The 13,319-nt window shown below is 43.1% G+C and overlaps 1 protein-coding gene across 2 annotated transcripts in view; it reads left to right on the top strand.

Moving 5' to 3' along the window:
• il34 (interleukin 34) overlaps positions 1-12,491 on the top strand; it is a 69,801-nt gene extending 57,310 nt beyond the window's left edge. For both annotated transcript variants that reach the window (XM_048605549.1, XM_020510467.2), the window contains 2 exons: positions 8,762-8,900; positions 11,388-12,491. In XM_048605549.1, coding sequence (XP_048461506.1) covers positions 8,762-8,900; positions 11,388-11,404 — 156 coding nt within the window. In that variant the 3' untranslated portion in view covers positions 11,405-12,491. The remainder of the gene's footprint in view (positions 1-8,761; positions 8,901-11,387) is intronic.
• Positions 12,492-13,319: the final 828 nt, after the last annotated feature.

Raw genomic sequence — 13,319 nt, 5'->3', positions numbered from 1 at the left:
TACTGCGCTAAATCTGTTGCCTTTCAAATATGGGCATGCGTTTTATATAAGTGGATGGATAACTGAGGATTATACTGATTTAAATTTATGATGTGAGTGTTTAATTTTCAGAATCTAGGCGTTGCTAGTGAGGCGGTTATTGTGCATTCCTAATGGTGACTATCTTCTTGAATTGCTGCCGACTATAAAGTTTTGGTACACCTTTGGGAATCTTAGGGAGCAAGTTCCAGGATTTTGACCCGGTCACGATAAAGTCCCAATTCAGGATGGTGTCTGACTGGCAGATGCTGATCTCTCATACATCTGCTGGCCTTGTTGTTTTTGATGGTAGGCTTCAGTTTTGAACATGCTGCACAAGAAGCCTTAGCAAGTTAATAGCGTGTGTTTCACAGGCCATTCACGCTGCAAACATGGTATGCTGCTGATGAAGGGAATGGATGGGTGGGGTGGCAATATTGTAAGCCAGCAGTGGGGACGTTTGCTCAGAATTGCACTATGTTCAGAACTATTCACAACAACTTTAGATCCTGAAACGGTCCATGTCCAAATGCAGCAAGACATGGACAGCATCTAGATTTGGGTGGAAAACTGGCAAGGAATGCTTGTGCCACACACTGCCATGCACTGACCATGTGGAACAATACAGAATCTAGCTATCACCTGTTGACATTCAATAGATTCCCATCGCTGAATTTCCCCACGATTAACACCATGGAGGTTACCATTGACCAGAAATTATATCAACCAGCCATATAAATACTGTGATTACAAAAGCAGGTTAGTGACTGGGAATTCTGCAGCAAGTAACTTAACTTCTAGCTCCCTAGTATCCATTCATTATCTACAAGGCACAAGGTGATGGAATATTTTCCACTTACCTAGATGGGGGCAGCCCCAAAAACACTCAAAAAGCTTGTCACCATCCAGGACAAAGTGTGCTGATTGGTATCCCAACCATCACTTTCAACAGCTACTCCCACCCCCACCACCTCCCCCACCACCCCCCCCCCCCCCCCCCCCCCAACCCCCCCCCCCCCAACCCCCCCACCACTGACACACAGTGGCAGCAGTGTGTACCATCTACAAGATGGACAGACAATCCTGGGGTTGTGAACGGGTTACATTCTGATGTCTGTTTGCAAGCCAAATTGTACAAGTGTCAGAACACAATGCAGGACAATGGAAATGAGCTGCTCGTAAGTGCAGGAAATGCTCATTTGATGGATCTTTTGTAAGTTGGACGTTAGTACATTAGGGAACCCCTACACTGCACCAGCTCACCAAAGCTCCTTCAACAGCACCTTCCAAACCTACAACCTGAACCATGTAGAAGGAGACTGGCAAAGATGTTTTGGAGCACTACCACCTGCAAGTTCACCTCTGAGTCATGCATTATCCTGACTTTGAATATATTCACTATCGCTGGGCTAAAATCCAGGAGCTCCCTTCCTAATAGCACTATGGGTGTACATGAAATGTATAGATTGCAGCAGTCCAAGAAGGTGGCTCAACAAATGCTTTGCCTTGTGCTTTAAGCCAATACTGCTATCTGTGCATTGAGATACTGGTGCAAGTATCTCAGGCTGACTGTACCTGAAAATAAACTGACCCTCAGGCTGTTTACTCCTTATCTCTTAAGAAGGCCTTCAATTCTTTATGTATTATAATAGCTCCTTTAATTACCTGCATACAGGTAGGTTATCAAATATAGCTCTAATGTCTAAGGCCTCTCACTTCACATGCTCATTCTAGACCAGTGTCATCTTTGATGTCTGAGTCATGTCATCAGTTACATTATCACAACTTACATAAATCTCATTTCTACCACAACTAGCACCTTCTCAAGGCCAGTTCCAAATGGTTAACAAATATAGGCCTAGCCAGCACTATCTACATTCGATGAAAAAAAAATATTAAAAAAATCATCCAGGTTGCTTTCCAGGATGCTGCCAAGGATCTTGAGCATTAGAGCAAATGGAGAACATACCAACAGATTCCTGGCTTGAAGGTGGGAGAGGGGTTTGAGAAATGAGAGAAACGTTCATAACATCTCACCTTTCCACATTGTATTTTAAGGGGAAGGGATGGCCTAGTGCTATTGTCACTGGCCTGTTAATCCAGAGACCCAGTAATGTTCTGGGAACCTGGGTTCGAATCCTGCCAGGGTTGATGGTGGAATCTGAAGTTAATAAAGAGATTTAAGAGTCTATTGATGACCATGAAACCATTGTCAATTGTCAGAAAAGTCCCATCTGGTTTCCTAATGTCATTTAGGGAAGGAAATCTGCCATCCCAACCTGGTCTGGTTTACGTGTGACTCCAGACCCACAGCAATGTAGTTGACTCTTAATTGCCCTCTGGGCAATTAGAAAATGGCAATAAATGCTGGCCTGGTCAGTGATGCCTTCGTCCCATAAACAAAATCACAGAGTCATAGAGCTGTACAGCATGGAAACAGACCCTCCAGTTCAACTCATCCATGCTGACCATATATCCTAAATTAAACTAGCATTTAGCCCATATCCCTCTAAACCCTTCCTATTCATATACCCACCGAGATGCCTTTTAAATGTTGTAATTGTACCAGCCTCCACCATTTCCTCTGGCAGCTCATTCCATACATGCACCACCCTCTGCGTGAAAAAGTTGCCCCTTTGGTCCCTTTTAAATCTTTCCCCTCTCACCTTTAACCTATGACCTCTAGTTTTGGACTCCCCCACCCTGGGGAAAAGACCTTGTTTATTCACCCTAACCATGCCCCTCATGATTTTATAAACCTCTACAAGGTCACCCCTCAATCTCTGACGCTCTAGGGAAAACAGCCTATTCAGACTCCCTGTAGCTCAAACCCTCCAACCCTGGCAACATCCTTGTAAATCTTTCCTGAATCCTTTTACGTTTCTCAACATCCTTCCTATAGAAAGAAGACCAGAACTGAACACAGCATTCCAGTAGTAGCCTAACCAATGTCCTGTACAGCTGCAACATGACCTTCCAGCTCCTATACTCAATGTACTAACCAATAAAGGCAAGCATACCACACATCTTCACTATCCTATCCACCTGCAACTCCACTTTCAAGGAAACACCTTCATCACTATCGTCTCTACTTATGACTCCACTTTTGAGAAACTATGAATCTGCACTCCAAGGTCCCTTTGCTCAGCAACACTCCCCAGGACCTTCCCATTAAGTGTATAAGTCCTGCCATGATTTGCCTTTCCAAAATGCAGCACCTCACATTTATCTAAATTAAACTTCATCTGCTACTCCTCGGTCAATTAGCCCATCTAATCAAGATCCTGTTGTACTCTGAGGTAACCCTCTTCACTGACCACTACACCTCCAATTTTGGTGTCCCCTGCAAACTTACTAACCTTACCTCTTATGTTCACATCCAAATCATTTACATAAATGACAAAAAGCAGTGGACCCAGCCCTAATCCTTGTGGCACACTGCTGGTCACAGGCCTCTAGTCTGAAAAGCAACCCTCCACCAATACTCTCTGTCTTCTACCTTTGAGCCAGTTCTGTATCCAAATGGCTAGATTTCCTAGTATTCCATGTGATTTAACCTTCCTAACCAGTCTACCACGAGGAACCCTGTTGATGGCCTTACTAAGGTCCATATAGACAACATCTACCACTCTGCCTTCATCAATCGTCTTCGTTACTTCTTCAAAAAACTCAATCAAGTTAGTGAGACACGATTTCCCATGCACAAAGCCATGTTGACTATCCCTAATCAGTCCTTTCCTTTTGGAATACATGTAAATCCTGTCCCTCAGGATCCCCTCCAACAACTTGCCCACCACCGATGTCAGGCTCACCAGTCTATAGTTCCCTGGCTTTTCCTTACCACCTTTCTTAAATAATGACACCATGTTAACTAACATCTAGTTTTCCGGCACCTCATCTGTGGCTATTGATGATACAAATGTCTCAGCAAGAGAGCCAGCAATCACTTCCCTCACTTCCCACAGAATTCTAGGGTACACCTGATCAGGTCCCGGGGATTTATCCACCTTCATATGTTTTAAGATCTCCAGCATGACCTGCTGTGTGGTATGGATATTTTTCACAGATATCGCTATTTATTTCTCTAAGTTCTCTAGTTTCTATATCCTTCTCCACAGTAAACACTAATACAAAATACTTTTTTAATATCTCCCACATCTTCTGTGGTTCTACACATTTTTAAGGGGCCCCATTTTCTCCATAGTTACTCTTTTGTCCTTAATGTATTTGTAACATCCCTTTGGATTCTCCTTAACCCTATTTGCCGAAAATATTTCCTGTCCCCTTTTAGCCTTCCTGATTTCCCTCTGAAGCACACTTCTACTGCCTTATACTGTTTTAGGCATTCACTCGATCCCTTACATATGCTTCCTTCTTTTTCTTGACCAAAACCTCAATTTCCCTAGTCATTCAGCATTCCCTATACTTACCAGCCTTGCCCTTCATCCAAACAGGAAGATAATGTCTCTGGACTCTTGTTATCTCATTTTTCAAGGCTTCCCATTTTCCAGCCATCAATTTACCTGCGAATATTCGCCCCCAAATTTTGAAAGTTCTTGCGTAATACCGTCAAACTAGGCCTTCCTCCAGTTTAGAACTTTAACTTTTGGATCTGGTCTATCCTTTTTCCATCCCTGCTTTATGAATAAAAAAAATCCATAGGCCACTTCTTTACCCAGTTTCCTAGCCTGTCCAGATCCTTTTGCAGTTTCCTCAATACTACCTGTCCCTCCACCTATCTTTGTGTCATCTGCAAACTTAGCAACAATGCCTGCAACGCATTCGTCCAGATCGTCAATCTATTATGGAATAGTTATGGTCCCATCGTAGCCTCCTGGGGAACTCCACTTGTCAGTAGCTGCCATCGTGAAAAAGACCACTTTATCCCCACTCTCTGTCTTCTGCCAGTCAGCCAGTCCTCTATCCATGCCAGCACCTTGCCCCTAACACCATGGGTTCTTATCTTATTTAGCAGCCTCCTGTGTGGCACCTTGTCAAAGGTCATCGGGAAACCCAAATAGATCACGTCCACTGGCTCTCCTTTGTCTAACTTGCTCATTATCTCCTCAAATAATTCTGACAGATTTCTCAGGCATGACCTCCCCTTGACAACATCATACTGACTCAGCATTATTTTGCCTTACACTCCCACGTACTCGCAGTCATATCCTTAATAGTCTCTCCAAATTTTACCGATGACTGAGGTCAGACTAACTATTGTTTCCTGTCTTCTGCCTCCCTCCCTTCTTAAACAGGGGTGTTACATTAGCCATTTTCCAGTCCTCTGGGACCCTCCCTGACTCCAGTGATTCCTGAAAGGTCATGACCAATGCCTGCACAATCTCCTCAGCTATCTCCTTCAGAACTCTGAGGTGTAGTCCATCTGGTCCAGGTGATGTTTCCACTTACAGACCTTTTAGCTTCCTCAGTTTCTTCTCCTTAGTGATGGTCACTACCCTCACCTCTGCTCCCTGATTTTCTTGGTGTTCTGGTAGGCTACTAGTGTCTTCTACTGTGAAGAACTCAAGAATGTTGGTGTATGACTCTGTGCTGGTAAGAGAACAGGGATGTCTAGACTAATGTTGTGCAATACATTAACCACAAGCTACATCTGGATTCCAGATGTACATAATTGCATTTCTGGTTAGTAAATGTGTGCAATTCTGGTCTCCTTCTATAAGAAAGATGTTGTGAAATGTGAAAGGGTTCAGAAAAATTTACAAGGAAGTTGCCAGGTTGGAGGGTTCAAGCTATAGGGAGAGGCAGAATAGACTGGGGCAATTTTCCCTGGAGCATCGGAGGCTGAGGGGTGATCTTATAGAGGTTTATAAAATCATGAGGGGCATGGATAGTGTAAATAGCCAAGGTCTTTTCCCTGGGGTGGGGAAGTCCAAAACTAGAGGTCATAGGTTTAAAGTGAGAGGGGAAAGATATAAAAGGGATCCAAGGGGCAACTTTTTCACACAGAGGGTGGTGCATGTATGGAATGAGCTGCCAGAGGAAATGGTGGAGGCTGTTACAATTACAACATTTAAAAGGCATCAGGGGGTAGGTATATGAATAGGAAAGGTTTAGAGGGATGTGGGCCAAATGCTGGGAAATGGGACTTGATGTAATTAGGATATCTGGTCAGCATGGACGATTTGGACCGAATGCTCTGTTTCCATGCTCTGTATCTCTATGACTCTATAACTGTAATAATAAACGGCAACATTGAGCATGTGAACTTAATGCTCATACACATATGGTGTTTGCATATGTATTTTAATCTTACTTTGTAAGCTTGTTGGTAAATTAGTTACAGATAGTTCTGCTATAACATTTGTTTCATTAATATGAATTGGCTGTAACACGATTGAGGAGTAGTGAATGCTGTTTGGATAACACAAACTTTCTGCTGTGCAAGTATAGTGATTTTCAATACTGATTTCCCTATAACAAGATTTTCTATATTGCAGTTTTCTACAGAACTGAACTATCGCGTTATAGGAGACCTACCTGTACCACTGAGGCTGGACTGTCAATTTAGTCCCACTATTGCGTGGGTCACAACTTAAAATAGAAATACTATTTCCAGTTGCCAAGATGACCAGTTAAATGCATAATTTATATCAGGTTTTAAATAACAAGATCTATCAACCTTAATATACACAATTATTATTTATTGGCTAATTTATTAACACCCATAGTCATTAATATTGAAGTATAAATGCTTATCCCTCTAAGTCTCCCCAAAACACACATACATACTCCAGGAAAAGAGAACAAGATGCCTTTGCAGAGACTGGCTTTTTGGACAATTGATCATCCTTGAAGGCAAAATGGTAAAGCACAGAATGTTCTGATGTCTGTTGGTCTGATGCTGTGACATGTGTTGAGTCACTCATTGCTCAAAGTTGTCTCTGAAGTCTTACAGATCCACCGTACTCAAGAAATGTAATCTTGTGATGTTTCTTCAATCACACTTTCAAAAGAACAAATTGGTTTCATCCTGAACTGAACAGGAAGGGTTTCTTCTCAGAATGCAAGATCAGCTGAGCAGGCTTTCTTAGCAGGCTTTCCTCCAATCTAACTTGTTCTTAGCAGGCTTCCCTCCAATTGTAACAGATGAAACAAGATCTCTTCAAGCCAGTCTTTATTTAAAATGACCCCAGCAGGATTTATAGCAAAGCAAGCAGCTATCAACAAACATGTCATTCATAGAAAGCCTTCCTAAAAAAAACTGCATATCAGCAGTGAATGTTCAGTGATCTCTTTTAAAGAAACCACTCCAGTTATGCCTATAAAACTTGAAATAACCTTTTCATAACCTTTCAAACCTTAAGTCCCATGAGTAATATTACATATAAAGTGTCTTCATAACAAGTAGTAAGATGTAAAACATAGTGGGTGAGTATTCTAAGGGCATCAGGAGTATTTCACAATTATTGGTTACTGATTGGTGGTAGATATAGCTTACATAAATGCACATGGAGAGTGAAGAAGGTGACCTCAAGAGTACAATGGGATCTCGAACAGATGGGCCAATGGGTCAAGGAGTGGCAGATGGAGTTTAATTTAGATAAATGTGATGTGCTGCATTTTGGAAAGGCAAATCAGGGCAGGACTTATACACTTAATGGTAAGGTCCTGGGGAGTGTTGCTGAACAGAGGCCTTGGAGTGCAGGCTCGGAGTTCCTTGAAAGTGGAGTGGCAGGTAGATAGGATAGTGAAGAAGGCGTTTGGTATGCTTGCCTTTATTGATCAATGTATTGAGTGTAGGAGTTGGGAGGTCATGTTGCAGCTGTACAGGACATTGGTTAGGCCACCTTTAGAATACTGTGTGCAGTTCTGGTCGTCCTGCTGTAGGAAGGATGTTGTGAAATGTGAAAGGATTCAGAAAATATTTACAAGATGTTGCCAGGATTGGAGGGTTTGAGCCAAAGGAAGAGACTGAATAGACTGGGGCTATTTTCCCTGGACCGTCAGAAACTGAAAGGTGACCTTTATAAAGGTTTATAAAATCATAAGGGGCATGGATAGTGTAAATAGACATGGTCTTTTCCCCAGGGTGGGGGAATCCAAAACTAGAGGGCATGGGATTAAGGTGAGAGGGGAAAGATTTAAAAGAAACCTGAGGGGAAACCTTTTTCTCGCAGAGGATGGCGTGTGTATGAAATGAGCTACCAGAGGAAGTGGTGGAGGCTGGTAAAAATACAACATTTAAAAGGCGTCTGGATGGGTACATGAATAGGATAGGTTTAGAGTGATGTGGGCCAAATGGGACTAGATATTTTAGAATATCTGGTCGGCATGGGCAAGTTGGACCGAAGGGTCTGCTTCCGTGCTGTATATCTCTCTGACTCTATGACTCCATCTTTACCTGCTTCCTGTACAAAGTGCTCTCCACTAAAACCTATGCATGGGCTAAAATGGTCTGTCTGCAGTCACACTGTGTGCATGGTCAGCACTTTCTGTTGGACATCACCGGTCTGGAGCACATCATTAGGCCCTGATGTTAGGGAGTCACTGCTGGTGCAAGTGTGAAATCCAGTTGCACATTGAATGAGGTGCTAACTGGTCGGAAATCTGATTATTATGTATCATTACTGGGTAAAATGGGTAAAATTGATTGGAAAATCTACTGAGAGAGAAAAAAATAAAATAAAAACTCTGTGCCTTAAGTGTAGTTTAAATATCGTTCAGATTCGTCATCTGCTGCTGTTTGTTGAATCTTTCCTTCTCTTTTCTATTGAATGTTAAGATTAAAGATATTGAAGATGAGCGAGTGGAGGAAATACTATATCGTATTAGTGACGTGGATGAGTACAGCAAGAGCAAGTCCATCAGGCCCAAGGCTTTATTTGATAACTGTTACCGGGTCATGAAACAACTCTTCCACTGTAAGTAGTGTCAGAAATATCCTCAATGTAAAATTTAAATCTGTAAAAATTGCAATTCAAAGGACAGAAAACAGAGACTAAATGTCTAGAATTGAGAAACACAGAGGTTGTCATTAGACCACACTTGGAATTCAGTCAGAGATAGTGAGAATTGCCGATACTGGAGCCAGAAATAACACAGTATGGAGCTGGATGAACACAGCAGGCCAGGCAGCATCAGAGGAGCAGGAAAGTTGACGTTTCGGGTCGGGACCCTTCTTCAGCATTTCTGCTTTCCCTGTTAATAAAATGACACTAGGGAAGAATTCACAAGGATGAATGCAGGACTGAGAGATAATACCTACCAGAAAGGTTGAACAGGCCAGCGCTGCCTTCTCAGTAAATAAAAAAGCTGAAGGGTTGCTTGACAGAGGTATTTATTATAAGAAAGGGAGTTTAATAGGATAAACAGAGAAGATGGGTGGCACGGTGGCCCAGCGGTTGGCACTGCTGCCTCACAGCGCCAGGGACCCGGGTTCAATTCCAGCCTCGAACGACTGTGTGGAGTTTGCACATTCTCCCTGTGTCTGTGTGGTTTTCCTCTGGGTGCTCTGGTTTCCTCCCAGAGTTCAAAGTTATGTGGCTTAGCCATGCTAAATTGCCCATAATGTCCAGGGATGTGCAGGTTAGGTGGATTGGGCATGGGAAATGTATGGATAGGGTAGGGGGATGAGTGTGGGTGGGATTCTCTTCAGAGGGTCTGTGTGGACTTCTTGGGCTGAATGGCCTGTTTTCACACTGTAGGGATTCTATGGAAAATGTTTTCCTGTGTGGGATGGACCAGCACTAGGAGGGACACATATATATGGCAGTTGGTAATTAATCTAATAGAAAAATCTGCTTTACCCAGAAAGAATGTGGAACTTGCCAACTCATTGAGTAATTACAGCAAATTCTATAAACACCTTTAACTGATCTGAGTACACAAGAGAGTGAAGAACAGGATATGCAAATCAGATGAGGTAAACTGCTGGGCAGGTGTAGGGATTGATGGGAGAGGGCTTGTTTACAGAATAAATATCAGCATGGAGCCATTCGGCCAAATGGCCTGTTTCAGGTTGTAAGTTCCGCGTGATAGTGAGGGTCCAAAGTAAGATGGCTCCATGTCAGATTCATTTCCGACATAGGGTCATTCACGAGGGCGTAGCTCTTGGAGCATTGTTGGTGCTGTTTCAGACTTACGGAAATATTATTGTGCAGAAGGAAGCATTCCACCCATTATGTGTACCAGCAGAGTTACAAAGATGATAGATGCGTAGCAAATTTCCGAAGCCAAATACTCAGAAGTTCAAAGCATGGCGGGTGTGGTGAGTCCTGTGGTATGGTGCATCTTGGGAAATACAAGTCATGAATGGCTGATGGGTATGAGGCTGCTCAACTGTGGGGAGCATCGCAGTCAAGCCTATGCCATCCTTTATTGAAGTTTATATGCCACACTCACAAGAACTGGGATTTTTTTTTTACATTTTAGTACAAATAACCCTGTTGGGTCCATTAACCCCCTGCCCAAATTCCCAGAAGTCTGCAGGTGCTTTTGATATGCCTGAAGCCCCCATAAGGCGTGATCAGCAGGCGATATTCCATAAGAAACGAACACAGAAATTGCTGGGAAAACTGAGTTCCGAGGAAGAGTGATTGGACCTGAAACATTCATTCTGCTTTCTCTCCATAGATGCTGCCAGATCTGCTGTGTTTTGCCAACAATTTCTGTTTTCTGTTTCTGATTTCCAGCACCCGCAGTTGTTTGGATTTTTTAAAATGTCCTATAGGATCCAGGAGTGGGAATGTTAGCCAGATTTTCATTCTCCCTCCACCACCCCCAATGCAACTGCAGGACATTGAGACCAAACTGGGACCAGAAACCTGTAGTTTAATGCATTGTTGAAAATCACCATTGCATTTACAAAGCAATTTTTATGATCCTGGGGTGAGATGTGCTTTACTTTTGAAATATGGTCTCCATTTTAATGTACAAACCAAAGCAGCCAACTGTGCACAGGAACCTCCCACAAACAGCCCTACGATAATGACCTGATCATTGCTGTTTTAGCATTGTTGGATGTGGGATAAATAACCAGGATACCAGTCATGCTTACCTGATCTTCTTCCAAATAGCCACCATGAGATCTTTTGCATCCTCAGGCATTCTCATCTGAAAATTGACACCCTCTAACAGTGCAGCGTTTCCTCAGCACTCCACTGGTATGTCAGTCCAGTTTGCAGTGTTTGAGTGTCTGGAGATTCTCCAAGGTGGAAGTGCTAGCAAATAAACCACTGCTGCCCCTGAGTAAACACAGAGAAGGGGCAGTCTGCAGCTGTATTGTGGACCCAAGGGTTTTTTTTGCTGCATAATAGATTTTTGAGAGCACTGGGACCTTGATACTGTGTGTGTGTTTTGAGTTGAGTTCTTGCTGATCAGGTTGTCTTCGCTGTGGTCTCTTGTTACAGGTAACTGGAGAACTTGATCGCCAGTCTACTCATGGTGAATGATTTCATCATCATCGCCTGTCGCTAACAACAACATCTACTCTCCACATGCATGCGTCTCCCTCCTTGCGACTGGAAGCATCTGGAACAGTATCGCCCACTCTCACCCAGCTTCTGTGCATTGAGATGTAGAATGCACTTGCCACTGGCCGGAGTATTAGACAGGACCTCTTTGAACTGTACATGCAGACAATGGCCACTGGCTTGCTATTTATTCACTTCTCTCTGACATGACCGTGGGTGTTGTAATTGACTTCAGTGAAGCCTTTTTTCCAGTTTTGCCCCCACCCCATTCTGCGTACTCCCATTCTTGCGACCATTTACTGGCTTTCCATTTGACTGAGAGTTCAATCTGGACAAGGACCATGCTAATTTCTTTCCATAACCCAGGATCATTGAACTGGAAAGCTTAGGTTCTGCCCCCAACCCCATCATGCCCAAACTCAGCAAAATATCTGTTATGAACCAATACAAAAAAAAATTCTGGCTGCGTATTGTGGCTGTGCAATGTAAAGATTCCAGTGTAAGGAAGAAAGCAACGAGGATGTGAAGTGTGCCTGTTTCCAAGAGGGAATAACATTGAAAACTTGGATCAGGCAAGTGCAAGTCAACCATGTATGTGCCAGAAGCAGCTGTTTATTAAAAAAGGACCCCCCTGCCTGACCATTTATTGGGAAACAAGCTACAACATGGAGGAAAGGTTCAATCACTTGACATAACTATTTCCAAGGACTAGGTACAAAAACACATCAGCCAATGCATTGAAGTTTTTTTTATTATTCATTCTTCAGAGCTGATCTCTATTACGTCTCCACCCCTCCCAACTGCCTCCAACAAGTTTAAGCTCACAACCAGGGAATTCCATGGAAATAGTTTAATCTTTTGCTGATAAGACATCAAATTTGTGTCACTCCTTCCTCATTACCACTTCTACCATAATGGTTTTGCCTTGGGCATCAGAGAACAGGAAATAATGTGTGCATGTCTAACTGTCCTAAAAATGTTCATTAATTATTATTCTTCCTACTTGTATAGGGTGATCAGGCAACACACTGAATAATAAATGTTTGAACACTTTTAGTCTATTCCATTCAGTATTGAACTTTGGTGCTGTGACTTCGATCTGAGGTGCAGATCTAGTGGAAATAACTATGACTAGATACTTTCTCAAGTAAACAAATGTCCATGGAGTCCTTAGTAAGGCACTCTCTAATAGTGTACTCTGCTGACACCTGTGAAACTCCTGGTCAGACATTTACTCGTGGGATCTGTCGCTGAATCTGTCCCATAGGGTTTCTGGATGGTCACTGGTCCCTAGGGTTATGTATGACCATACAAAACAAGAGGAAGTGTAGATCATTTGGCCCCTTGAGCCTTACTTTTTCAGTAAGAACATGGCTGATCCAGTTGTGACCTTGACTCCACTTTCCTGCCTCGCCCCATAAACCTTGACTATCTAAAATCTGTAACCTAACCTTGAATATATTCAATGACAAAAGCCCATACTGCTCACTGGGGTAGGAACTTTCAAAGACCGGAAATTCTTTCTGAGGGAATAAATTCCTTTTCATCTTGTCTTAAATGGGAGACATGGTGGCTCAGTAATTAGCACTGCTGCCTCACAGTGCCAGGGACCTGGGTTTGATTCCACCCTCGGGCGATTGTCTGTGTGGAGTTTGCACATTCTCCCCGTGTCTGTGTGGGTTTCTTCTGGGTGTTCCGGTTTCCTCCCATGGACCAAAGATGTGCAGGCTAGGTGGATCAGCCGTGCTAAATTGCCCGTAGTGTTCAGGGATGTGTAGATTAGGTGGGTTTACAGGGAAATGCGTCTGGGTGGGATACTCTGTGGGTCGGTACGGACTTGTAGGGATTCTATGATTTATTTTGAAACTG

The sequence above is a fragment of the Rhincodon typus genome, chromosome 15, assembly GCF_021869965.1.
Source record: "Rhincodon typus isolate 14 chromosome 15, sRhiTyp1.1, whole genome shotgun sequence".
Classification (NCBI taxonomy): Eukaryota; Metazoa; Chordata; class Chondrichthyes; order Orectolobiformes; family Rhincodontidae; genus Rhincodon; species Rhincodon typus.
The sequence above is the reverse complement of the archived record's forward strand: the minus strand, read 5'-3'. Positions and strand labels throughout refer to the sequence as shown.